Raw genomic sequence first — 26,701 nt, 5'->3', positions numbered from 1 at the left:
ATAAAAATATTAGTTGCTTCATACACTGAAGAAAAATATAATCCAGTCATAATTACAGATTACAACGTTATGATCTTTGGCCTATATCTTCACTAAGTCTTCAAGCTGATACGGATTATTTAGATGTATGAAATGGTTCTTAGTTTGTGAATGTATTAACCTGGCCAAGGCAGATATGTTACTCTTATTGCTGTTTCTGTTAAAATATTATCATTTGTTTATTTTGTTTTGCTTTTTTTAATAGGTAATTTTAATATTTATGTTTCAATCCTACAGAGAGTTTAAAAAATCATTCTAGTGTTTATGCTGGGAAGGTTACAATTAATAAAAATAAGTTTGTGTTCTTTACTCCTTTAAGGTCAAGTAGACAAGTATGCACTTGCACTTACTGTAAAGTAGAAAAACAACTATTACAGACAGAGTTTTAATTAAAAAGAGTTAATTTGTAAGATTTTTAGGCCGGGTGTGGTGGCTCATACCTTTAATCCCAGCTCTTTGGGAGGCTGATGTGAGAGGATCACTTGAGTCCAAGAATTGTTTGAGACCAGCCTGGGCAACATGGCAAAAACCCATCTCTACAAAAAATACAAAAAAATCAGTTGGGCATGGTGGTGCATGCCTATAGTCCCAGTTACTCAAGAGGCTGAGGCTGGAGGATTGCTTGAGCTGAGATTATACCACTGCAGTCCAGCCTGGGTGACAAAGTGAGACCCGGTCTCAAAAAAATTTTTTTTTTTTTTTTTAGTTTTAAAGGTTATAAATTTATGAATATGTTGTTTCCAGAGTAGTTCAGTTATTTGGGGGAATAGATGGGAGAAAATGTGATTATATTTACATGATTTCTTTTTTTTCAGGTAACAGACTGGGTTGACCCATCATTTGATGATTTTCTAGAGTGTAGAGGCGTCTCTGCTATTACTGCCACATCATTAGGTGTGAATAACTCAAGTCATAGAAGAAAAAATGGGCCTTCTACATTAGAAAGCAGCAGATTTCCAGCGAGAAAAAGAGGAAATCTATCTTCCTTAGAACAGATTTATGGTTTAGAAAATTCAAAAGAATATCTATCTGAAAATGAACCATGGGTGGATAAATATAAACCAGAAACTCAGGTACTGAAAAGCATGCAGACATATCTACATAATTTAATTTCAGGGTGCATAAGGGTAGATGGGAAGCAGAGGGATGTACATTTTCAGATTTTTTACTCATAAGAATCTTTCTATGTGTTAGAAAAAATTCTGGATTTTTTTATTTTCCAAGGCTTAGATTTTTCTCAATAGTTATTCTAAAGTTATATGATTAGTTGTCTTAGATTTAATTTAATCCCAACATAGAATTGATCTTTTTAAAAAGTTTTGTACTAAATGTAATACTCCTCTCTACTGTCTTCTCAAAATGTATTTCTGAATTTTAAAAAATGTTATAACTGCAAACTTGCCAAAATTATCATACAGAGGTATCAACTTAAGAATATAATTTTTCCATGATAGTATAAAAATTCAAGTATAATCAAAAGGATCATTTTATTATATAGATTGTTACTGATTTGCTACTTCTTTTCATTAATAATGCTTAGGTTCATATGTGCTGATGTACCAAAAAATCTTCAGTTAAGAAGTTTTGTTTTAAATTTGAAATTTTTGTTGTAGCATGAACTTGCTGTGCATAAAAAGAAAATCGAAGAAGTCGAAACCTGGTTAAAAGCTCAAGTTCTAGAAAGGCAACCAAAACAGGTAACTAAGAAATGTGTTTTTAAATATTTAACATCAAATATTTTTCTGACTTACAGTGTGTTGTTAGAAGTTAAAGTTTTATGATGATTTTGTTCAAAATAAGTCTAGATCTCCTGCAGTAGAAAGCTCCCTAGTGGGGCATGGTGACTCATGCCTGTAATCCCAGCACTTTGGGAGGCCAAGGCAGGAGGATCACTTGAGCCCAGGAGTTCGAGAGCAGCCTGGGCAACATAGGAAGACTGTCTCTACAGTTAATTAGCTGGGCATTGTGGTGCATGCCTCTGGTCTCAGCTACTTGGGAGGCTGAGGTGGGAGGATCACCTGAGCCCAGGAGGTGGAAGCTGCAGTGAGCTGTGATCACACTAGTACACTCTAGCCTGGGCAACAGAGCAATACCAAAAACCATAAAAAGCAAAACAAAACAAAAAGCGAAAAAGAAAGCTTCCTGACTTTACTACTTCCAACTTGACTAAAAGACTCAGAGACTTTGAGTTTTCCCCTTTATTTGTAATTCTTTTTCTTTATGTCTTATTGTTAGCATAAAGAATCAGTAAACCAATTAGGGTGCTAGTGTATTTAGCACATCAGATTATCTCAGGCTGAGGAAAGCAGGCAAATTACATGTTAGTTTCTCTACTAAATATAGCCAAAAACAGTCATTATTTATTTTAGACTGATATTTTTTGTTTCACTTCCTTACTGCACAATTACCTTGAACCCCCAAGGTAGAATATTCTGTCCTTCCATTAGTCTCCCTTTTTAAATGTTTTTTATTTTGAGATTTTTCAAGCATAAAAGAAAATAGAATAATAAAAATATATATATAGAATATACTCATTGTTTCCCCCTTAAGTATTTTAAAGTAAATTATAAACATTGTGACATTTCAGTTAGACTTTTAGATACTTCAGTATGTCTCTGTTTTTTTAAAAAAATGATTTTCCTAATTAATTATGCATACCATTATTCTCTCTAACAAAGTTAACCAGGATGCCGTAATGCTGTCTAATGATCAATTCATATTCACGTTTCTGCATTTGTTCCCAAAATGTCTTTTGTAGCTGGTTTGTTTCAAACAGGATAGGATCACACGTTGCATTTGGCTGTTATATATCTTAGGCCTTTTTTTTTTTTTCCCTGAATCTAATAATAGTTTACTAAGCCTTTCTTTTCTCCAAGGCACTGACTTATAAAGGAGACCAGGCCGGTTGACTTGTAGAAGTCTCACACTGTATTTGTTAGGTTGTTTCCTCCTAATGATGATTAACTTGTTCGTCTATCCTGCATTTCCTATAACCTGAAATTTTGAATCAAGGGCTTGATTAGACTCAAGTTGAACATTTTTGCAAGAATAAAGGTCATGTTGTATGTTGTATAGGGCGTCAAATTGGAAAGGATTTGTGGTTCTCCTGCTGTCTTAAGTTTGGTCACTAGATCAAAGAGATGAAAGTCAAAAATCTTCATTGTAGAGTAATTTTCCCTCACAACTGACACATAATCCATGGGGAGATACCGTGGCAGCATGTGAGTGCCCAGTTCTCCATCAGTCGTCCACCTAAGTGCTGTAGCTTCAGTTTTTCAATCCTTGCCTGAATCACTTATTTTATTAGAGTTGTACAGTAGTGACTTTCTTATAGTTCTGTTATTTCTACAGTTATTACTGGCATTTTTCTACAAAGAAAAGTTTGCCATCACTAGCTAGGGTTGTTTAGTTACCTTGAAATACATTTCCAACTAGAAAGGCAGGATAAGTTTTGTATCTTTTCCTTTTTTAAAAAATAGACTTATTTTTGGAGCAGTTTTAGGTTCACAGCCAAATTGGGTAGAAGGTACAGAGATGTACCTCATATGCCCTGCCCTGACACATGCATAGCCTTCTCCTGTTACTGACCTTCCCTCACCAGAGTAGTACATTTGTTAAAATTGATGAACCTACATTGACACATCACTAACACCCAGAGTCCATTGTTTACATTAGGTCTTTCCTTTAGTTTCAACCTTGAGATGAAGGAGTTGGTGTTTTAGTTGCTTTGATGGTAACAGATCCTTCTCTCTCTTTTTTTTTTCTCGAGAGAGTCTTGCTTTGTCACACAGGCTAGAGTGCAGTGGCGTGATCTTGGCTCACTGCAACCTCTGCCTCCTGGGTTCAAGCGATTCTCCTACCTCAGCCTCCTGAGTAGCTGGAATTACAGGCATGCGCCACCACACCCAGCTAATTTTTGTATTTTTAATAGAGACAGGGTTTCACCATGTTGGCCAGGCTGGTCTTGAACTCCTGACCTCAGGTGATTTACCTGCCTCGGCTTCCCTAAGTGCTGGGATTGCAGGTGTGAGTCATCACACCCAGCCAATCCTTCTCTCTTGAACCAAGCTCCTTTCTCTCTGGCCTGTGGATCTAAACCTTTTGGTTTAGGGCTAAGATCATGAATTCAAGATGGATTTTCAGTGTCAGCATTGGTATTCCTCTGATGTTTCATAGAAATCTCGTCTCTTGTCTCCGAATACAGATTTTTGGGCAGTCTATCTGACACACCTCTTACATCCAGGCTTTTTCTCATTGGTTTGTTTTTGGTCAGCTTAGCTAATAGTTTTTATTTTTCAGTGTCCATTGTGTTTTCTCACTTAGCAATACTCTGTCAGTGTAAACATTGTCACATCATAAACCTACATTGGTGTTACTATTATTATTCTACCAGTTGGATAAACTTAGGTATATATGTACATATATATATGTACATATGTATGTATGTATGTATGTGTGTGTGTATATATATATATATATATGGAAAAGTATTTTCTTTATGGTTTCAAAAGTTTTCCCCCTAAGGAGTTGGACTTTAATCATATACTCTGTTTATTTGTTTATTAATTTTTTAGAGACAGGGTCTTGCTAGAGACGGTTGCTTACACTGGATTGCAGAGGTGCTGTCATAGCTCACTGCAGCCTTGAACTCCTGGGCTCAAGCAGTCCTCCCACCTCAGCTTCCTGAGTAGCTGGGGACTGCAAGCGTGTGCCACCGCATCTGGCTAATTAAAAAAAATTTTTTTTGTAGAGATGGGGTCTTATGGTGTTGCCCACGCTGGTCTTGAATTCCTGGCCTCAAGTAGACCTCCCACATTGGCATCCCACAGTGTCAGAATTAATAGGCATGAGCCACACCATGCCTGGCCCAAATCACTTACCATTTATTTTACAGAAGTTTCAGGGATGTCAGTAATTAGAAAATGTTTTTATTCAAAAAAATTGGTAAGATCTAGATTTATCAATGGGCAAACGAAATTTACTTTTCAAAATTTATTTTAAATACGATATACCAAATATTTGCAGAGTTTAATTTTTCAGGACAGCTTCTTTCCTTCAAAATTCAGTAAAACTCTGTTACAGTGTAGACAAATGGGATTAACAAGATTCTTCACATTATAATGTCCTGATAAGAAACTACCTCCTAGTTCTCTTACTGGAAGGGAAACTTGCTATGTGGCTCTACCCACTCTGTCAGAAAACAGGCACTTAAGTATATTATTACATGAGAAAAATGTATAATACCTGTGCATAGGCTTCTTTTTCTTTGTAAAGAAGTGATCTGTCTGGTATTGTAGTTCTCATTATTCAAGGTAGTTATGTTCTGTAAAGTTGCTGAATTAGCAAATACTGAACCATTATTTCTAAGAAAAACACTAAATTAGGTTTTTGCAAACCTCTGGTAACAACATTTTTGTCAACCCATCAATATATAGCCTTGTTTTATATGTGTTTTTATTTTAAGTTATTTAATGTTCAGTCATGCTTCAATTAATGATGGGGATACATTCTGGGAAGTGTGTCATTAGGTGACTTCATTGTTGTGAGAATATCATAGAGTGTACTTACACAAACCTCCACCTAGGCTATATGGTATAGCCTCTTGCTCCTATGCTACAAACCTGTATAGCTTGTTACTGTATTGAATACTGTAGGCAATTATAACACAGTGGGAACTATATGTGTAAATAAACATACCTAAAGCATACCATTAAAAAGTACAGTAAAAAGGCCGGGCTTGGTGGCTCAGGCCTATAATCCCAGCACTTTGGGAGGTCGAGGTGGGTGGATTACCTGACGTCAGGAATTCGAGACCAGCCTGGCCAACATGGTGAAACCCCATCTCTACTAAAAATGCAAAAATTAGCCAGGCATGGTGGTGTGTGCCTGTAGTCCCAGCTATATGGGAGGCACAAGAATCACTTGAAACCGGGTGGCGGAAGTTGCAGTGAGCTGAGATAGTGCCACTGCACCCCAGCCTGGGCAACAGAACAGAGACTTTGTCTCAAAAAAAAAAATTTTTTTTGGTAAAAACATGGTTATAAAAGATTAAAAAAATGCTATTATACATTTATATAGGGAACTTACCATGAATGGAGCTTGGAATGGAAAATGGTTAAGTCAGTGACTGTGAGTGGTTAGTGACAGTCTAAGGACATTACTGTGCATTATTGTAGACTTTTATAAACATTGTACACTTAGGCTACACTAAACTTAAACAGTTTTTTATTTAATAAATTAACCTTCACTTACTGGAACTTTTTGTAAAGGCCATGTGAAGGACTTTATGTAGCTTTTTTACTTTATAAACTTTTAGATTCTTTGATAATAACACTTAGCTTAAAACACAAATAAATGGTACGGCTGTACAAAAATATTTTGTCTTTATATCTTTATTCTATAAACTTTTTTTGTATTTAAAAAAATTTTTTTAAGCTTCTTTTAAAATTAGAAATGAAGACACAAACACACCTATTAGCCTAGGTCTACACAGGATTAGGATCATTAATAGCACTGTCTTCCACCTCTACATCTTGTCCACTGGAAGGTCTTCAGAGGCAACAACACGTAAGGAGCTGTCATGTCTTATGACAACAGTGCCTTCTTCTGCAGTATCTCCTGAAGGACTTGCCTGAGGCTGTTTTATAGTTAACTTCTTTTTTTTTTTTTTGGACAGAGTTTCACTCTTGTTGCCCAGGCTGGAGTGCAGTGGCGCGATTTTGGCTCACTGCAACCTCTGCCTCCCGGGTTCAAGCGATTTTCTTGCCTCAGCCTCCTGAGTAGCTGGGATTACAGGAGTGCACCACCATGCCCGGGTAGTTCTTGTATTTTTAGTAGAGATGGGGTTTCTCCATGTTGGCCAGGCTGGTCTTGAACTCCTGACCTCAGATGATCCGCCTGCTTCGGCCTCCCAAAGTGCTGGGATTATAGGCGTGAGCCACTGTGCCCGGCCAACTTTTTTTTAAAAAAAACAAGTAGATTCTAATAATAAAGATGGGCACTGTAAATACATAAACCAGTAAGATAGTTGTTTATTATAATTATCAAGCATTATGTGTTACACATAATGAGATATAGGTGTTACACTTTTATACAGCACAGTAGGTGTGTGTACACCAGCATTACCACAAACATGAGTGATGTTTTGCATTATTGTTACTAGGAATTTTTCAGCTCCATTATAATTTTATGAGACTACTGTTTATATGTGGTTCATCATTGACTGAAAGTTGATTATCTGGCACATGACTGTATATTGTTGATCCATATAGTATGGACTCATGGTGAACAGTGCTATAACTCATGCACTGCCCCTTTCAAAAGTGGAGCAGGCTCTCTTTGTCCAAGTACATAGGTTCTTATTAAAGGAAAACAAACAAGAATTATAGCCTACCATTGTATGTAGGAAATCTTTTGATATTTCTGTAGCTTTAACTTTTTTTTTTTTAATCAAATTTACGGTATGAGGGAATGTTACTGGGATCCACAACCTCTAGTCTCTCGTTAGAGTCCTATCTCTGGTAAATATGTTTCTTTTTTTTCCTTTTTTTTTTTTTTTTTTTTGAGACAGGATCTTACTCTAATGTGCAGGATGGAGTACAGCGGCACAATCTTGGCTCATTGCAGCCTCCACCTCCCAGGCTCAAGTGATTCTTCCACCTCAGCCTCCTGACCAGCTGGGACTATAGGCGCACACCACCATGCCCAGCTAATTTTTTGTATTTTTTTTGTAGAGACAGGGTTTTGCCATGTTGACCAGGCTGGTCTCAGACTCCTGGGCTCAAGGAATCCGTCTGCTTCAGCCTCCCAAAATGCTGGGATTACAGGTGTGAGCCGCCGTGCTCTTCCCAAATATGTGTCTTAATATGCATTTCTTAAAGAATCTAATAACCAAACTGGGGTCTTTCCATAAGAATATTGTATTTGTATAACAGTAACTTATATCATCCAATGAGATGTCTATATTAAGAATAAATTTTGCTGGGAGCGGTGGCTCATATCTGTAATCCCAGCACTTTGGGAGGCCATGGCGGGCAAATCACGAGGTCAGGAGATCAAGACCATCCTGGCTAACACGTTGAAACCCTGTCTCTACTAAAAATACAAAAAAATTAGCCGGGCGTGGTGGCGGGCGCCTGTAGTCCCAGCTACTCGGGTGGCTGAGGCAGGAGAATGGCGTGAACCCGGGAGGCAGAGCTTGCAGTGAGCCGAGATTATGCCACTGCACTCCAGCCTGGGTGAAAGAGCAAGACTTGTCTCAAAAAAAAAAAAAAAAGAATAAATTTTATGAGTTCAGGTAACCTCTAAAAATCTTTGTTTCAGACATCACCTCCCTAATTTAGCCAAAGTTTAGTATTTGGCTACTAAATAGTCCTTGGGAGGGACATAATGCAAAAATTGAGAAATTATCAGAAGCGGAATTGAGAGTTGAAGAATTAAGATTCTCTTATTTCCATATTTGCAGATGTTTTTGTATGGAAAAGGGGGGAAAAAGGCAATTTTAAAAAAAGAAAAAAATAAAGCTGGTTTATTCCAGCAAGCATTATTATGAAATTTAATGTGCTTATATGAGACATTCAGCAAATATTTATAGAAGTAAATATATTTAGAATGAAAAGTCAGAAATAATATTCTAGCATTCCAGTGATTTGGGTTTTTAATTAATATTTGTATTTGATTTTAGGGTGGATCTATTTTATTAATAACAGGTCCTCCTGGATGTGGAAAGACAACGACCTTAAAAATACTATCAAAGGAGCATGGTATTCAAGTACAAGAGTGGATTAATCCAGTTTTACCAGACTTCCAAAAAGATGATTTCAAGGGGATGTTTAATACTGGTAAGATTTGCTGTGAAGGTAGTGGAAGTAATGGGGCAAACCTGTGCTTAAGGGAGCTTTCAGATAAAGTTCTATGAGTGCATTTTTTCCCATACTTCTCGCTTTCAGAGGGATGGAATTTCACAGGCCAGGTGCGATGGCTGTCACATGGGAGGCTGAGGCAGGAGGATTGCTTCAGGCCAGGAGTTAAAGACCAGGCTGGGCAACATACAAAGACCCTGTCTACAAAAATAAAAAAATCAGCTAGGTATAGTGTTGTGTACCTGTAGTTCTAACTACTCAAGGGCTGAGGTGTGAGGATCACTTGAGCCCATGAGTTTAAGGTTGCAGTGAGCTATAGTGGTACCATCGTGCTCCAGCCTGGGCAACAGAATGAGACATTGTCTCAAAAAATAAATAAATAAAAGTTATTTCAGGAGAAGGAAAGAAAGCGTGTCTCCACTGGAAGACAATGGAATTTTTTGAAGATTAAGTCTTAACTGTTTTGTTAACATATTCTTCTGTTTGCATTATTTATCTGCTTTTTTCTAAGATCTGGCTAGGAGGTTAGACAGTATTAACTAAGATATTTTATTTGTTAAATCAAGACTTAAGATGTGTTAAAAAGAACTTGCCCCCCAACAAGATAGCTTAGATCAGTAAGTACCTGTTAGAACAATATCAAATGAAAGCAAAAGACAAAGATGTCTTTGGAATTTGGAAGGAGGCCTTAAGATAACGATTTAAAAATTGATAATAGTAACAATTTTATTTATTTTTATTTTTTTTGAGACAGAGTCTCTCACTCTGTCGCCCAGGCTGGAGTACAACCTCTGCCTCCCAGACTCAAGCTATTCTCATGCCTCAGCCTCCTGAGTAGCTGGGATTAGAGGCATGTGCCACCACACCCAGCTAGTTTTTGTATTTTTAGTAGAGATGGGGTTTTGCCATGTTAGCCAGGCTGGTCTCGAACTCCTGGCCTCAAGTGATCCACCTGCCTCTGTCTCCCAAAGTGCTGGGATTATAGGCGTGAGCTACCATGCGTGGCAATAGTACCAATTTAAAGATGTAATACATTATAAGTTCATGCATATACTTATGTACCTTAGCACTATCATTTTTATCTTTCATAGTTTTTCATATTGCAACTCTAGGTGGTGAAACTAGGGATAGCCAGATCTCCTAGGCCATTTTGAAGGGAAAAGGGTTCTGTAGAAGGATAATTTTAATGTGGAGTGTTCCTCAAAATCCCTTCCCTGGACTCTTCTTTAATGTACTCCCTTGTGCTACTAGTATCCCATCCTGCTGGGGCTTTTACTGTTTTCTTTTCTTTATTATTATTATTACTATTATTTTTTTTTTTTTTTTTGAGATGGAGTCTTGCTCTGTCACCCAGGCTGGAGTGCAGTGGTTTGTCTCACTGCAAGCTCCGCCTCCTGGGTTCAAGCAATTCTCCTGACTCAGCCTCCCAAGTAGCTGGGATTACAGGCGCCCACCACCATGCCCGGCTTATTTTTGTATTTTTTAGTAGAGATGGGGTTTCACCACGTTGGTCAGGTTGTTTTCGAACCCCTGACCTCAGGTGATCCAACCACCTCGGCCTCCAAAAGTGCTGGGATTACAGGCGTGAGCCACCACGCCCGGCCCATTATTATTATCATTTTTTTAAGAGAGAAAGTCTCACTGTATTGTCTAGAATGAACTTCTTAAGCGTTTAAGGGATTCTCATGACCCAACCTCTGGGGTAGCTGGGACTACAGACGTGTGTTCCTGCATCTGGCTTTTACTGCTTTCTAAATAGTAGCATTACTTTTGACAGTCTGATAAGCTTTAACTTAAACAGTCTTCAATATGAAACATGCCTTCAGAGAGCTTCCCTCATTCTCAAGTTCACTAATCAGTTATTCTGTTTTTGTTGTTAAACCTTTAGCACTCCAGCCTGACCAACATGGAGAAACCCCGTCTCTACTAAAAATTCAATAATTAGCCAGGCGTGGTGGTGTGTTCCTGTAATCCCAGCTACTCAGGAGGCTGAGGCAGGAGAATCGCTTGAACCTGGGAGGTGGCGGTTGCAGTGAGCCAAGATTGCACCACTGCACTCCAGCCTGGGCGACAGAGCAAGATTCCGTCTCAAAACAAACAAACCAAACCCTTATCACTGAAGGCAATTCATCTATAGGCTTGAACTCATTTAGAGATTCTTCATTGGGTAGGCCACAGTCATAAATATTTTTACCAATTATATGAATGTTATACCGACAGCTGTGTTCTTAGGTCAGTTAACTCCATATTACACAGGGTCTCACTCTGTCACCCAGGCTGGAGTGCAGTGACACAATCTTGGCTCACTGCAACCTCCACCTCCTGGGCTCAAGCTATTACCCCCACCCCCTGCCTCAGCCCTGCAAGTAGCCAGAACTACAGGCACAAGCCTCCACACCTGGCTAATTTTTGTATTTTTTTGTAGAGACCGGGTTTCACCATGTTGCCCAGGTTGCTCTTGAATTCCTGAGGTCAAGCGATCCACCTGCCTCGGCCTCCCAAAGTGCTGGGATTACAGGCGTGAGCCACTGCGCCTGGCTACATGTTGACTCTTGTCTTTTGAAAGGAATATCCTATTTTAAATTTAAATGATTTTTCCTAATTAGGAAACAGTCTACAGTATTGTGAGATGCATCAAGTATGTGTGTGTGTACATACAGATGTATGATATTAATGTATATCATTTGTTGAAAATAAAAGTGGTTATGTGTTTCCTTTCAGAATCAAGCTTCCATATGTTTCCCTATCAGTCTCAGATAGCAGTTTTCAAAGAGTTTCTACTAAGAGCGACAAAGTATAACAAGTTACAAATGCTTGGAGATGATCTGAGAACTGATAAGAAGATAATTCTGGTTGAAGTAAGGACAACTTTTAAAATCTTTTTTTTTTTTTTGAGATGGAGTCTTGCTGTGTCACTGTCACCCAGGCTGGAGTGCAGTGGCGCGATCTCAGCTCACTGCAAGCTCTGCCTCCCAGGTTCACGCCATTCGCCTGCCTCAGCCTCCGGAGTAGCTGGGACTACAGGCACCTGCCACCACGCCCGGCTAATTTTTTGTATTTTTTAGTAGAGACGGGGTTTCATTGTGTTAGCCAGGATGGTCTCGATCTCCTGACCTCATGATATGCCCACCGTGGCCTCCCAAAGTGCTGGGATTACAGGCGTGAGCCACCATGCCTGGCCTAAAATCTTTTTTTTTTTTTTTTTTTTTTTTTTTGAGACAGAGTCTCGCTTTAACCCCTAGGCTGGAGTGCAGTGGTGCAGTCTTGGCTCACTGCCACCTCCGCCTCCTGGGTTGAAACAATTCTCATGCCTCAGCCTCCCCCGAGTAGTGGGGATTACAGGAACCTGCCACCATGCTGGCCTAATTTTTGTATATTTAGTAGAGATGGAGTTTTGCCACATTGGCCAGGCTGGTCTCAAACTCCTGACCTCAAGGTAATCCTCCCGCCTTGGCCTCCCGAGTGCTGGGATTACACATGTGAGCCACCACACCCAGCCAACTTTTAAAATTTTGCTGTAGCTATTGACTAAACAATTGTGAGATATATCTTACATGATAACGTTAACTTGTCTCTATAGTAGTGATATTGGTAAAATACAACACAAAGGCTTTGTAATAGTAGAAACCTAAAGTCTCTTCTAGTAAACTTGAATGGAATAGCTGTAGGATAAGGAATGTTATAAATTTTAATGGTTTAAGTATAGAAAAACAAAAGAAAAGTTTGGAAAATTACTTCCTAGTGAAAATACTGTAACTGGAAAGCAACCCAAAGAAATTTGATCTAAAAATTGGGATCCCCATTGATGTATATTACTGTTTCGGATATCATCTATTTCATGTTTCCTATGAAAGTTCTGTTTAAAATACATTGAATAAATATATTTTTGCCTATCTCAATAAATATAAATTTGAAAAATAAATTTGCAGTGGAATAAAACTATACTATTATTTATTTTTTATTTTCAATAGGATTTACCTAACCAGTTTTATCGGGATTCTCATACTTTACATGAAGTTCTAAGGTAGGTTTCAGTGAAGTATTCTAAAACTCCAAATTAAATGAGAAGTGGCTTAAATTTCAACATTGCTGTATTTTGTTATTTTAGGAAGTATGTGAGGATTGGTCGATGTCCTCTTATATTTATAATCTCAGACAGTCTCAGTGGAGATAATAATCAAAGGTTATTGTTTCCCAAAGAAATTCAGGAAGAGTGTTCTATCTCAAATATTAGGTAAGGAAGAAATTTCTGCTTATAAAGGTCACATACATATTATATTTTTAAATTAATCATTTAACTGCTATCTTTCTTTATAAAACTTAGTTTCAACCCTGTGGCACCAACCATTATGATGAAATTTCTTAATCGAATAGTGACTATAGAAGCTAACAAGGTAAGTCTCTGATTAATTAAACCTTACTTGATAACTATAGAAAGCCTAGCTTAAATAGTATTATGTAAACTGAAGGAGTGTTATTTTAATTTTTTAGAATTAAAACATTTTATTATACTCATAAGGCATGTCATTTTAGCAAATGTAGGAAATACTGATTTTAAAAATCTTTAACATTTTTCTACTATTAAACTTTCACTTTCACATTGAGGTAAATTTTTCCTTTGCTTGGTTTACTGTTCTAAATTGTGTCTGTCATCAAGAAAATGTTTTCTGGCATGTAGGTATGGTAGTTATCAACAGTTCAACTCTTCCTATTGTCCTGTTGTCACTTTTTTATTTTCACATTTTTTTAATTGTGGTGAAAAACATGTATCATAAAATTTATCATCTTAACCATTTTCAAAGATACACTTCAGTATTGTAAAGTCTATTTACATTCATATACAGCTGTTGTCACTTTTTTTTTTTTTTTTTGGAGACAGGGTCTCACTCTGTTGCTCAGGCTGGACTGCAGTGGCATAATCATGGCTCACTGCAGCCTCGACCTCTTGGGCTCAAGTGTTCCTCCCACCTCAGCCTCCCAAGCAGCTGGGACTACAGGCTGGTACCACCATGCCTGGCTAATTTTTTGATTTTTTTTAGAGACAGGGTCTCTCTGTGTTGCCCAGGCTGGTCTCGAATTCCTGGCTCAAGTGATCCTCCCTCCTCAGCCTCTGAAAGTGCTGAGATTTCAGGCATGAGCCTCTGTGCCTGGCTTCTTTTCACTTTTAGTGCGTCATTTTTTCTGTATTTCAAATCAAGATGATGTTAAAAAAAAATTGATGGACCTTCTGCTCCCAGCGTCATGGTTTTAGGGAATCCTATTGGTATAAATCAACCAAATCTTGCATGAAACATAATTTTTGTTGCACTGCTAGGACCATAGGAACTGAGGGAAATATCCAAGGGAGAGGTTGTTTTGAGGATTAAACACGTTAGTGTAGAGCACCTAACTGAATAAATAACAGATATTAATAGTGAAAAATGAGAAACAAACTGAGTCCAATAATACAGGAAGCAATTACTGTGATTAATTATTATGCCATTAGTGTTTTGAAAATATTTAATGGGTCAGGTGCAGTGGCTCACGCCTGTAATCTTAACACTTTGGGAGGCCGAGGTGGGTGTATCACCTGAGGTCAGGAGTTCGTGACCAGCCTGGCCAACAGGCGAAACCCCATCTCTAATAAAAATACAAAAATTAGCCGGGTGTGGTGGCGGGTACCTATAATCCCAGCTACTCAGGAAGCTGAGGCAGGAGAATAGCTTGAACCCGGGGGGTGGAGGTTGCAGTGAGCCGAGATTGCGCTACTTCACTCCAGCCTGGGCAGCAAGAGCAAAACTCTGTATCCCCCCCAAAAAAAAAAATTACCTGGGCATGGTGGTGTGCTCCTGTAGTCCCAGCTACTCAGAAGCCTGAGACAGGATGATCGCTGGAGCCTAGGAGTTTGAGGCTGCAGTGATCTAGATGAAATGACTGTAGTCTGTCATGGACAGAGCTAGACCCTGTCTCTAAAAAAACATGTACATTCTCTACTATAAGCATGAGAACTGCAAATTGAGCCATGGTGCATGCCTGTAGTCCCAGCTACAAAGGCTGACAGTGGTGGGAGGATTTGTTGAGCCTGGGAGCTCAAGACCAGCCCAGGTGTGATATAGTAAGACCTTGTGTCAAAACAAAAATTTTTTTTTTAGTGAATTGATTAGTTCAAGTGGCTCTGGTTTAAAAAAGAAGAAGAAGAAATAATTGGTGTAATTATGGCTTTTTCATCCTCACCAGACTGTATAATGTATAACCCCAGTAAAGGAATTTTCATGTAAATTTCATAAATTAGTTAGATTATTTTGTGCATATTTAATTTTATCACAGTCTGTTGCATTTTGAGGGTTTTTTTGTGTGTACACATATATGTTGTTATATATCTGTGTGTATGTAGTGAGAAAGAGTAAAAACTTCAAAATACAACCTGGTCAAAGTGAAAAAGTAAAATAATACAGTATTTAATATTTCCTGAAAGTATACCTTAAACTGTAATAAGTCATTGAAGCTTGTACCATTCATAGACCAGTGTTTAGCATGAAGGCTTTTTAGTTTTTTATTATTATTTTAAGATAATTTTTTTTTTTCTGGCTCTATTGCCCAGGCTGGAGTGCAGTGGCAAGATCATAGCTCACTGCAGCCTTCATCTCCAGGTCTCAAGTGATCCCTCCCAAGTAGCAGGGACTACAGGCGCATGCCACCATGCCCAGCTAATCGTTTTGATTTTTTGTAGAGATAAGGTCTTACTACCTTGCCTAGGCTGGTCTCAGACTCCTGAGCTCAAGTGATCCTCCTGCGTCAGTCTCCCAAATTGCTGAGATTATAGGAATGTGCCACCGTGCCCAGCCCTTTTTAGTATTTAAGTTTAAAAGAATCTAATTTACGTTAAGTTTAGAAAATAGGTTGGGGTTTTTTGTTGTTGTTATTTTTAAGAAAATACTTTTTTTTAAATTTAATTTTCTTATTTTAGAATGGAGGAAAAATTACTGTCCCTGACAAAACTTCTCTAGAGTTGCTCTGTCAAGGATGTTCTGGTGATATCAGAAGTGCAATAAACAGCCTCCAGTTTTCTTCTTCAAAAGGTAACTATGGAAGATACAGTCATGTGGCATTATATAGGTGACTGACTTTCTCTTAATTCATTCAATGAAATCAAACATTTTAACTTACATTTGGTTTATACCTATTTATCCTTCTTTATTACTGAGACAGTGGCTTAAAATTAAATATATACACATGCATACATACCCTTCTATGAATGTGTCATAGTATATATCCTTGTTTCTGTTTGAGATAGTTTACCTTTCAAAGTTAGCTTAGAACCAGATTTCCTGGATAAAAATTCTGCCTCTGCCACTTACCAGTTATATAGGCCTATGCAGGTGACTCTTATCTTTCTGTGCCTCTGTTTTCTCACCTTTTATGTGAGCACTTACCTCTTAGGGTTCTATGAAGAATATGTGAGGTGACACTATTATAGAGTGCTTCTTACAGTACTTGATCCATATTAAGTGTTCAATAAATGGCCAGCCATTAATCAGTTTAATAATACTGTGCCGAGGTGGGTTTACTTTTGGAATTATTATTATTTATTTTGAGACGGAGTCTCGCTCTGCCGCCCAGGCTGGAGTGCAGTGGCATGATCTTGGCTCACTGCAAGCTCCGCCTCCCAGGTTCATGCCATTCTCCTGCCTCAGCCTTCTGAGTAGCTGGGACTACAGGCAGCTGCCACCACGCCCAGCTAATTGTATTTTTAATAGAGATGGGGTTTCACTGTCTTAGCCAGGATGGTTGCGATCTCCTGACCTCGTGATCCGCCCGCCTCGGCCTCCCAAAGTGCTGGGATTACAGGCGTGAGCCACCGCATCTGGCCTGAAATTATTTTTATAATAATGTATGAGATATGTTTAATAAATTTATTTCCTCTTAATGTTAAAAAGTATAAATTCATGAGATATGTTTAATAAATTTCCTGTTAATATGTAGAAAGATGTAGTAAAAAGATAGTTTCACTAATGGCAGTGAGTTACATTTTTACTGTAATGGTCATCGTTTACTGCATAGTCCTCCTTCAGAAGGCATTTAGCAGACTACTTAATGCTTAACGTTGACAATTGACATCAAAGAGTGGGCCAGGAACTATGTTAGCAGTTATGTTTTTTTCATCTAATTCTCATATCAACCTGATGAGATAGACAGTATTTTGATTCAAATCCAGATCCTGTGCTCTTTCTGCTGTTCAAGGTAGCTTTTAAGCCATGTACTCTTGAGTTCTAAATATTAGACTTAAAAATGAAACTTGGGGCAGGCATGGTGACTCATGCCTGAAGCCAAGGTGGGTGGATCACTTGAGCCTAGGAGTTTGAAACCATCCTGGGCAACATAGCAAGACCTTGTCTCTACAAAAAAAATTAAGGAAAAAAAATAAAAACCCAAGAAATTTGATCACATGCATATTCATAAATTGGATACTCTCAACATCAATAGAGAGGTTGTTAAACATAGATTGCAGAACCAGGCTGCCTGGATTCCAGTCATTCACTCACTGATGACCTTAAGCCAATGACTTCACCTCTTTGTATCTCATTTCATTAACTGTCTAATAATAATTGGTCAGGTGCAGTGGCTCTCGCCTGTTATCCCAACACTATAGGAGACTGAGGTGGAAGAAAGCTTCAACCTCAAGAGTCTGATACCAGCCTGGGCAACATAGCGAGGCCTCGTCTGTAATTAAAAAAAAAATATATATATATAGCCAGCGTGGTGGTGCATGTAGTCCCGGCTACTTGAGAGGCTGAGGTGGGAGGATCACTTGAGCCTGGAGGTTGAGGCTTCCGTGAGCTATGATTGTGCCACTGTACTCCAGCCTGGGTGATAGAGCCAGACCCTGTGTCAAAAAAAAAAAAAAGGCCGGGCATGGTGGCTCATGCCTGTAATCCCCGCACTTGGGGAGGCCAATTTGTGTGGTTGGGAGGTTGTGACCAGCCTGGCCAACATGGTGAAACCCCATCTCTGCTAAAAATACAAAAATTTAGCCGGGCATACACCTGTAATTCTAGCTGCTCGGGAGGCTGAGGCAGGAGAATCGCTTGAACCCAGGAGGCAGAGGTTGTGGTGAGCCGAGATCACACCACTGCACTCCAGCCTGGGCAACAGAGCGAGACTCCATCTCAAAAAAAAAAAAAAATTCTCCCTTCACAGGGTTGTTATGAAGATTAAATTCATATGTATTACATGCCAGGAACAGTATCTTGCACATAACATGATGAGAAACCAAGGCGATGTGACTGTACAGGTTGAATATCCTTTATTTGCAATTGTTGGGAATAGAAGGATTGCAGATTTTTTAAAGATTTTGGAATATTTGCATTATACGAATTGAAAATCCCTTGTCTGAAAATCTGAAATACAGAGTGCTCCAATAATCATTTCCTTTGAGCATCATGTTGGCACTGCAAGTTTCATATTTTGGAGCATTTTGGAGTTTGAATTTTTTGGATCAGGAATGTCAGCCTATATTAGAGATTGTGCTGTTGTGCATGTGAAAGTTTGAAATCTGCATTATGAAATAACTTTCAGATAATACTTTATTCCATTTTAATGTTAGTAACCCAAAAAGGATTCCAACTCAGTTAATGTCATTTATAATTTTTGTTTATTAGGAAAACATATTGTAATTAGAATATTTAGTGTAACTATATCTGAAGTGTTCTTAGTTTTAATTTTCATATTTTAATTTAAATATTGTCACTTGGATGCATATTATTCAGGAGAAAACAACTTACGGCCAAGGAAAAAAGGAATGTCTTTAAAATCAGATGCTGTGCTGTCAAAATCAAAACGAAGAAAAAAACCTGATAGGGTTTTTGAAAATCAAGAGGTCCAAGCTATTGGTGGCAAAGATGTTTCTCTGTTTCTCTTCAGAGCTTTGGGGAAAATTCTATATTGTAAAAGTAAGAAATTTTTTACATTTTTAAAATCTGTTGGATATCACATAGTCTTAAAATGGAAATCAAATGTCACTTTTAAAAAAATGTCATGTATTTTGGTTCTGCTCTAAGAGTTAGAGCTAGGTCAGATACTGTTTGCCTAGGCCTAAGACATAGTAGGAAATCAGAATATTTTCTGACCGTAAGCAGGATTAAAAGTAAAAACATGCTATTGCAGGCCATATCCATGTGTGTAAATCTTTAAAATTATAGTTTGCTGAAGGTAAAGAGCAGATCATCTAGACTTGTAGTGGCAAGTGTTGGTAGCCTAAAGCCCTCTTAACACTGGGCTCCAGCCAACAGAGCCTTATACAAATTACCAGGTAGTTTAAGGTTTCTTTCAATCCTCTTGTATTTCTCTAATTTACAAGCTTTCTGTCTCCCCAACCAGAGATGTTTATCACCTTTTCTGTCTTTTTTGATGACTGCTCCCCTCAGTTCTTTCACTCCCCATTGCCCATTTTAGTGTCCCAAATAATCCCTCCTTTTGATAGCAAATGTCTGATGACCCTAAAGGAAAGAAATTGGGATTTCTAAATGGAAACCTTCATACCATCTGAGGAAAATGGGCATCACTTAGGTGGCAGTGAGGACACTCCTCTGTCACTGGATCCTCTTACTTTGAACCTGAGTGACTATTCCCACCTGATTCTTTTCTTTCTCTCCTTTCTTTTCCTCCCCAACATACGTTTATCGTCTCTTGCATTAGTGAATGGAATTCGTATTCTTTCATGTAGAGAGCAACATCTTCCTACATAGTAAATAAAAGAGTAAAGACCACTGTATTGAGATGAGAAATCAAGGGAAGAAAGCAACCCAAAGCTGAAAAAGGTGAAATGGGAGTGCATTAGGAAATGGAATATTTTAAGTCTAGAGAAGCCATAATCTAAGCATCAGAATTGTTAATTTAGTTCTTGCTAATATGGAAAAAATAGGTGCTTGCTTCCAGTTGTTTTTTATTTATTTATTATTTTTTAACAGTTTGCTTACTATGTTGGTATTGTGTGTCTAAAATTTTCAAACTCTTCAAATGAGAGGTGCTATATAATTATGAAGAAGGTATTATGTTTAATAATTCCAGAAATTTTTTATAGGAGCATCTTTAACAGAATTAGACTCACCTCGGTTGCCCTCTCATTTATCAGAATATGAACGGGATACATTACTTGTTGAACCTGAGGTAAGTTCTTTGATGACACTTAGTATAGGTTACAAAGGATATATTATTCGTGTGCATATATATTTGACCATTGCATTTTTACGAAATTTATGTATATATGCTTCTTTTTATAGGAGGTAGTAGAAATGTCACACATGCCTGGAGACTTATTTAATTTATATCTTCACCAAAACTACATAGATTTCTTCATGGAAATTGATGATATTGTGAGAGCCAGTGAATTTCTAAGTTTTGCAGATATCCTCAGTGGTGACTGGAATGTAAGACCATTTGACTTAAAATGTTTATGTTTATAGTATTTCCTTAGAATTAAGAAAAGAAAGTTTACTTTTATCCCTAATTGCCTGACATTATTTTATGTGACTCTTCTTCATAACTATGCTAAAGTTAATGTAACCAACTCAGTGTTTATAATGAAGCTTCAGTAGCAAATCTGATTTTTCTGCTGATAATATAGCACCAATTGTTTCTAAAGTTATTTTCTTTTTTTCTTTTTTGTGTGTGTGTGTGTAGAGACAGGGTCTTACTGTGTTGCTCAGGCTGGTCTCAAACTCCTGGGCTCAGACAGTCCTCTCACCTGAGCCTCCGAAAGTGCTGGGATTACAAGCGTGAGCCACCACAGTCCTGTCTCTAAATTTTCTGATTTTGTGTTATGGTGGTTTTTTTTTTTTTTTTTTGAGAAGAGGCTGTATCTACAGCTTTGTTACCCAGTCTGGTCTTTAACTCCTGGGTTTAGGGAATCCTGTCCTCTCTGCCTTCCAAGTAGCTAGAAATACAGGCACACACCACCATGCCCAGCTTATTATTTTTTTTTTTTCAAGACAGTGTCTTACTTTTTTGCCCACACTGGAGTCCAGTGGTACAAACACGGTTCACTGCAACCTTGACCTTCTGGGCTCAAGCGATCCTCCAACCTCAGGCACTCCCCATCTAGAGCTGGGACTACAGGCAAGCACCACTATCCTTAGCTAATTTTTTTTTCTTTGTTTTAGAGACAGGGTTTCACCATGTTACCTATGCTGGTCTCCAACTCCTGAGCTCAAGCGATCTGCCTGCCCTGGCCTCTCAAAGTGCTGGGATTACAGGAGTGAGCCACCATGCCCAGCCCCAGCTTATTTTCTGATTTTAAAATTAATACATACTCAAAATATGACAACCATTAAGAAGTAGATACAAGAGAAAGAACTGTACATGTTGCTACACTTTCTGCTAGTTTTTAAAATTTATTTCTTTTACATATTTGAAACTATTTACCATAAAATTTGTATTTTGTTCTTAACATCTTAACACTGCCCTTACCAGTACAACAGCCACCAACCACATGTAGCTATTTACATTTAAATTTAATTAAAAATTCAGTTCCTCAGTCATACTAGCCACATCTCCAGTACTTGATAACTGCATGTGGCTGATGGCTACTTTATTGAACAGCCCAGATACAAAACATTTCCATCATTGCAGGGCGTTCTGTTGGACGACACTGTTTTGATACGTTAATATTTCTGTGTGTTATAAATATTAAAATAAGGCCGGGCTCAGTGGGTCACACCTGTAAACCCAGCACTTAAGGAGGCCGAGGGAGGTGGATCACTTGAGCTCATGAGTATGAGACCAGCTGGGGCAATGTGATGAAACCCCATCTCTACAAAAAATACCAAGAAAATTGCTTGGGTGTAGTGGTCCCAGCTACTCAGGAGGCTGAGGTGGGAGGATGGCTTGAGCCCGGGAGGCAGAGGTTGCAGTGAGCTGAGATCACACCACTGCACTCCAGCCTGGGCAATAGAGCCGGACCTTGTCTCAAAAAATTAAAAAATTGAAATAGCAGTGATAAGTAAAATTAGGAAAGACACAGAAAAACCATTTATGATATAGAGCTTCATTACTCAGCAGTTGAATTTGCTTAACTTTTAAAATAATTGTTTCTTATTTTGAAATTTTCCATCCTATAAATAAATTTAAAAGGATAGTACAGTGAGCCAGGAGTGGTGGTTCCTGCCAGTAATTCTGCACTTTGGGAGTCCAAGGCAGGAAGATCACTTGAGGCCAGAAGTTTGAGAACAGCCTGGGAAACACAGCGAGACCCCATCTCTAGAAGAGATTTTAAAAATTAGCTGGGTATGGTGGCATGCACCTGTAGTCCTAGCTACTTGGGAGGCTGTGGTGGGAGAATCACTTGAGCCCAGGAGTTTGAGGTGATAGTGAGCTGTGATCGTGCCACCACATTCCAGGCTGGGCAACAGACTGAGACCCTATTTTAAATAATAATACAAAATAACGAAAAGAGTATAATTGACTTGTTTGTGACACCAAGGATAAATGCTTGAGGTAATGGATACCCCATTTAACTTGAGGTAATTATTACACATTGTATGCTGGTATCAAAATGACCCCTGTACCTCATACATATATACAGCTACTAGGTACCCACACAAATTAAAAATTAAAAAAAAATGATAGTACAATGAATAGCTGCATATCCTTAACTTTTGTTTAGCAGTTTGCATATTTTGCCACTTTTTCTTAATCTCTCTATATATTTACGTATTTGTTTCTGGCTGAATAATTGGAAAGTATTAGTAATTGCGAACATCGTGACACTTAAGCAGCATAAGGACATTGTTCTATTACAACTACCATAGCATTATCATACCCCATTGAAACTAAAATATAACTAGTTGATATAACTGGCCTCTCAAAGTGCTGGGATTACAGGCGTGAGCCACTGCGCCCAGCTGCATAGTCATATTTTAGTTTCAATTATATTTTAGTTATATTAACTAATTAGTTACATTAACTAATTAGTTATATAATTAAGTTAACTTTCCAGAGAAACTTGACACTAATCTAGCAATATATTGTCCCTATTCAGATTTCCTCATTTGCCTAAAAAATGTATTCAAAGTTGTTTCCTCCACCCCTGTCCAAGATCCAGTCAGGGTTTACACATTTAATTTGATGGATATGTCCCAGTGGAATTTGCTTTAGATAAGTTTATAGTGCTGTTATTTATAGGGCTGTAGTGATGTTGAAGAAAGTGAACACATAGAAACTAAATACGGTTAGTATTTTTGTATATATCAGGAATACCAGTAATGCTCTTTTATAAATTTATTTTCTTTCACATCTTGTCTCATTTGTTAGACACGCTCTTTACTCAGGGAATATAGCACATCTATAGCTACGAGAGGTGTGATGCATTCCAACAAAGCCCGAGGATATGCTCATTGCCAAGGAGGAGGATCAAGTTTTCGACCCTTGCACAAACCTCAGTGGTTTCTAATAAATAAAAAGGTAAAAAAAAAAAAAAAAAAGAATTCTGTACTTTCAATATGTGAACTTTATGGTATGTGAATTATAACTCAAAGCAGTTATTTTCTTTAAAACATAACAAAGGAAAAAATATTTCATTTTTAATAAAATAGTTGCTAAGGTCCACAATTAGATTCTGAGTTTTTATAAAGCATAAAAAGGTGACTCTTAAATGCTTGTACAATTTTTTAAGGGAAAAAAGACCATCAAAATTTGAAAACGTTAGTTCAGTTTTATTGGAATCAAAGCGTAGTTACATTTTATTTTATTTTTTTTTTATTTTTTGAGACGGAGTTTCGCTCTTTTTGCCCAGGCTGGAATGCAATGGCATGATCTCGGCTCACTGCAACCTCCGCCTCCCGGGTTCAAGCAGTTCTCCTGCCTCAGCCTCCCAGGTAGCTGGGATTACAGGCGCCAGCCACCACGCCTGGCTAATTTTTTGTATTTTTAGTAGAGACAGGGTTTCACCATGTTGGCCAGGATGGTCTCGATCTCTTGACCTCATGATCCTCTTGCCTTGGCCTCTCAAAGTGCTGGGATTACAAACGTGAGACACCATGCTCGGCCATATTTTATTTTTTATTTTTATTCAGACAGAGTCGTTCTGTTGCCTAGACTGGAGTGCAGTGGTGCCATCTCTGCTCACTGCAACCTCTACCTCCTAGGTTCAAGCAATTCTCCCACCTCAGCCTCCTGAGTAGCTGGGATTACAGGCATCTACCTCCATGCCCAGCTAATTTTTGTATTTTTAGTAGAGATGGGGTTTTGCCATGTTGGCCAGGCTGTTGTTGAACTCCTGACCTTAAGTGATCTGCCCGCCTTGGCCTCTCAAAGTGCTGGGATTACAGGCATGAGCCACTGTGCCCAGCTGCATAGTTATATTTCAGTTTCAATTAAAAACAAACTTTAGGGCCAGGCATGGTGGCTCACACCTGTAATCCCAGCACTGTGGAAGGCCAAAACAAGAGGATCACTTGAGCCCAGGAGTTTGAGACCAGCCTGGGCAACATAGTGAGATCCCATATCTACAAGAAAAAGAAAAAAATTGTAAATAAATAAACCCTAGTTCAACCTGAGAATGCTGATTGGAAAATAGAAATCCCTAGTGTATAAAATTTCATTTAGGCAGGAGGAATAAGTTTTTTTTGTTTTTGGTTTTTGAGATGGAGCCTTGCTGGCCAGGAGGAATAAGTTTTAAGTTCAAGAGATATGTTGTATAACATGGTGACTATTAATAACAATGTGTCATGTATTTGAAAATCATGGCTGGGCATGGTGGCTCACGCCTGTAATCCCAGCACTTTGGGAGGCTGAGACGGGCAGATCACGAGGTCAGGAGATGGAGACCATCCTGGCTAACATGATGAAACCCTGTCTCTACTAAAAATAAAAAAACTTAGCCGGGTGTGGCGGCGTGCGCCTGTAGTCCCAACTACTCTGGAGGCTGAGGCAGGAGAATGGCGTGAACCCAGGAGGCGGAGCTTGCAGTGAGCTGACATGGTGCCACTGCACTCCAGCCTGAGAGACAGAGCAAGACTCCATCTAAAAAAAAAAAAGAAAATCACTAAAACGGTAGATTTTAAGTGTTCTCACCACATACAAAAAATGTATGTAAGGTAATGCATATGTTAATTGGCTCAATTTAGCCATTCTACCATATATACATATTTCAGAACATCATGTTGTATACCTATAAATACATACAGAGCTTATTTGTCAATTTAAATTAATCAAAGAAAGGAGAAGAAATCTTGGCCTTGCCTCTATGTGGACAAGGTATTCACCTAATGTGTTCTTACTCTCCACAGCTAAAAATGTAGATGATTGAATTATTTAGAGGTAAAAAATGGGAGGCACACAAGTTGAAAACAAAATACACAACAGTTTTCAAAATGAATTGCCAATCTTTAAAAATCAGACTAATGATTAAAAGTCAGATATGAATTTCGGCCTGGCGCTGTGGCTCACACCTGTAATCCCAGCACTTTTGGGAGGCTGAGGTGGGCAGAACACAAGGTCAGGAGTTCGAGACCAGCCTGACTAACATGGTGAAACCCCATCACTACTAAAAATACAAAAGTTTGCCAGGTGTGGTGGTGCGCTCCTGTAATCCCAGCTACTCAGGAGGCCGAAGCAGGAGAATCGCGTGAACCCGGGAGGCAGAAGTTGCAGTGAGCCGAGATCATGCCACTGCACTCCAGCCTAGGCGACAGAAAAAGACTCTGTCTCAGAAAAAAAAAAAAAAAGTTAGATATGAATTTCTAGCTTCAGAATTTCTGGAATCTCCTGGTTAAAAAAAAAAAAAAAAAAAGAGGCCAGGTGCAGTGGCTCACACCTGTAATCCGAGCACTTTGGAAAGCTGAGGTGGAAGGATCACTAGAGCCCAGGAGTTTGAGACCTGCCTGGGCAATATGGTGAAACCCCATCTGTATAAAAAAAATAAAAAATAAAAAAATTAGCTGGGTGTGGTGGCAAACACCAGGAATTTGAGACCAGCAATATAGTGAGACCCCATATCTACAGGAAAAAGAAAAAATTTTTTTTGTTTTTCCTACCTAGTCCCAGCTACTTGGGAGGCTGAATTGGGAGGATTGCTTAAGCCTGGGAGGCAGAGTTTGCAGTGAACAATGATTGTGCCACTGTACTCCAGCCTGGGCAACAGAGTGAGACCCCCGTCTCTCAAAAAAATAAAAGGAAAGTGAAGTATAACACTGGCTCATATTTCTGTGTAGCAACAATCACCTCGCCATGTAGCATCTGCCCCTTTGAGATGAGAGTAGTAGGCACCGCTGTCCCCAGCTGGTTCATTCACTTATATTGCCTGCTTGACTTCTGTAATATCTGAGTTCGTGACCCCTGGACTGGGTCGTCTCTGAGATGTCTTCCAGTTCTAAAATCATACAGCTGAAAATTACCCTATAATTTATTACCTAGGACATTTTTTCCAACAGATTTCTTGGAGAATTTAATGACTTTTAAGCAATTTATATCTCATTGACTTGCTTTGTCTTTTATAGCATATATATTAATTTTGCATTGTAGCTGCATATAAATTATCTAAGACTGTTAGCTTCTTGAAGGCAGGGATTGTGCTTTTCTCTTGCTCAGCATAACCTTGTGTTGACTAAAGAAAACAAATTATTTCATTGAAAACTATTTTCGTGTAATTTGTGAGTGTGTGTGCTCATAAACAATTCCTTTGAGTTTTAAATTTGGTTTTCTTATACATTCAATGTCTTTTAAAAATTGTTTATCAAATGTGGAATAGTTGTGTAGGTAAAATACTTTATTAAACGATGCTAAAAAAACTATAAAGGATTACTTAAATAAGCTATTAAAAGTATATT

General features: G+C 38.4%; 1 protein-coding gene across 13 annotated transcripts in view; it reads left to right on the top strand.

The window, feature by feature from the left end:
• Positions 1–26,701, top strand: part of RAD17 (RAD17 checkpoint clamp loader component) — a 45,263-nt gene that overhangs the window by 3,690 nt on the left and 14,872 nt on the right. For 8 of the 13 annotated variants that reach the window (XR_010131753.1, XM_031003310.2, XM_019013430.2 and 5 more), the window contains 12 exons: positions 855–1,112; positions 1,653–1,736; positions 8,723–8,879; positions 11,622–11,758; positions 12,872–12,924; positions 13,009–13,134; positions 13,225–13,294; positions 15,847–15,958; positions 18,647–18,829; positions 19,960–20,045; positions 20,159–20,305; positions 23,187–23,336. Coding sequence is in view for 12 of the 13 variants with exons in the window: in XM_031003310.2 (XP_030859170.2) it covers positions 855–1,112; positions 1,653–1,736; positions 8,723–8,879; positions 11,622–11,758; positions 12,872–12,924; positions 13,009–13,134; positions 13,225–13,294; positions 15,847–15,958; positions 18,647–18,829; positions 19,960–20,045; positions 20,159–20,305; positions 23,187–23,336 (1,563 nt within the window). In the remaining variant the exon portion in view is untranslated. The remainder of the gene's footprint in view (positions 1–854; positions 1,113–1,652; positions 1,737–8,722; positions 8,880–11,621; positions 11,759–12,871; positions 12,925–13,008; positions 13,135–13,224; positions 13,295–15,846; positions 15,959–18,646; positions 18,830–19,959; positions 20,046–20,158; positions 20,306–23,186; positions 23,337–26,701) is intronic. The other 5 variants (XM_055367047.1, XM_055367046.2, XM_019013432.2 and 2 more) reach the window with 1 other exon arrangement.

The sequence above is a fragment of the Gorilla gorilla genome, chromosome 19 (assembly GCF_029281585.2).
Source record: "Gorilla gorilla gorilla isolate KB3781 chromosome 19, NHGRI_mGorGor1-v2.1_pri, whole genome shotgun sequence".
NCBI classification, from domain to species: domain Eukaryota; kingdom Metazoa; phylum Chordata; class Mammalia; order Primates; family Hominidae; genus Gorilla; species Gorilla gorilla.
Note: the sequence above shows the minus strand (reverse complement) of the source record. Positions and strands in the feature narration are given on the sequence as shown.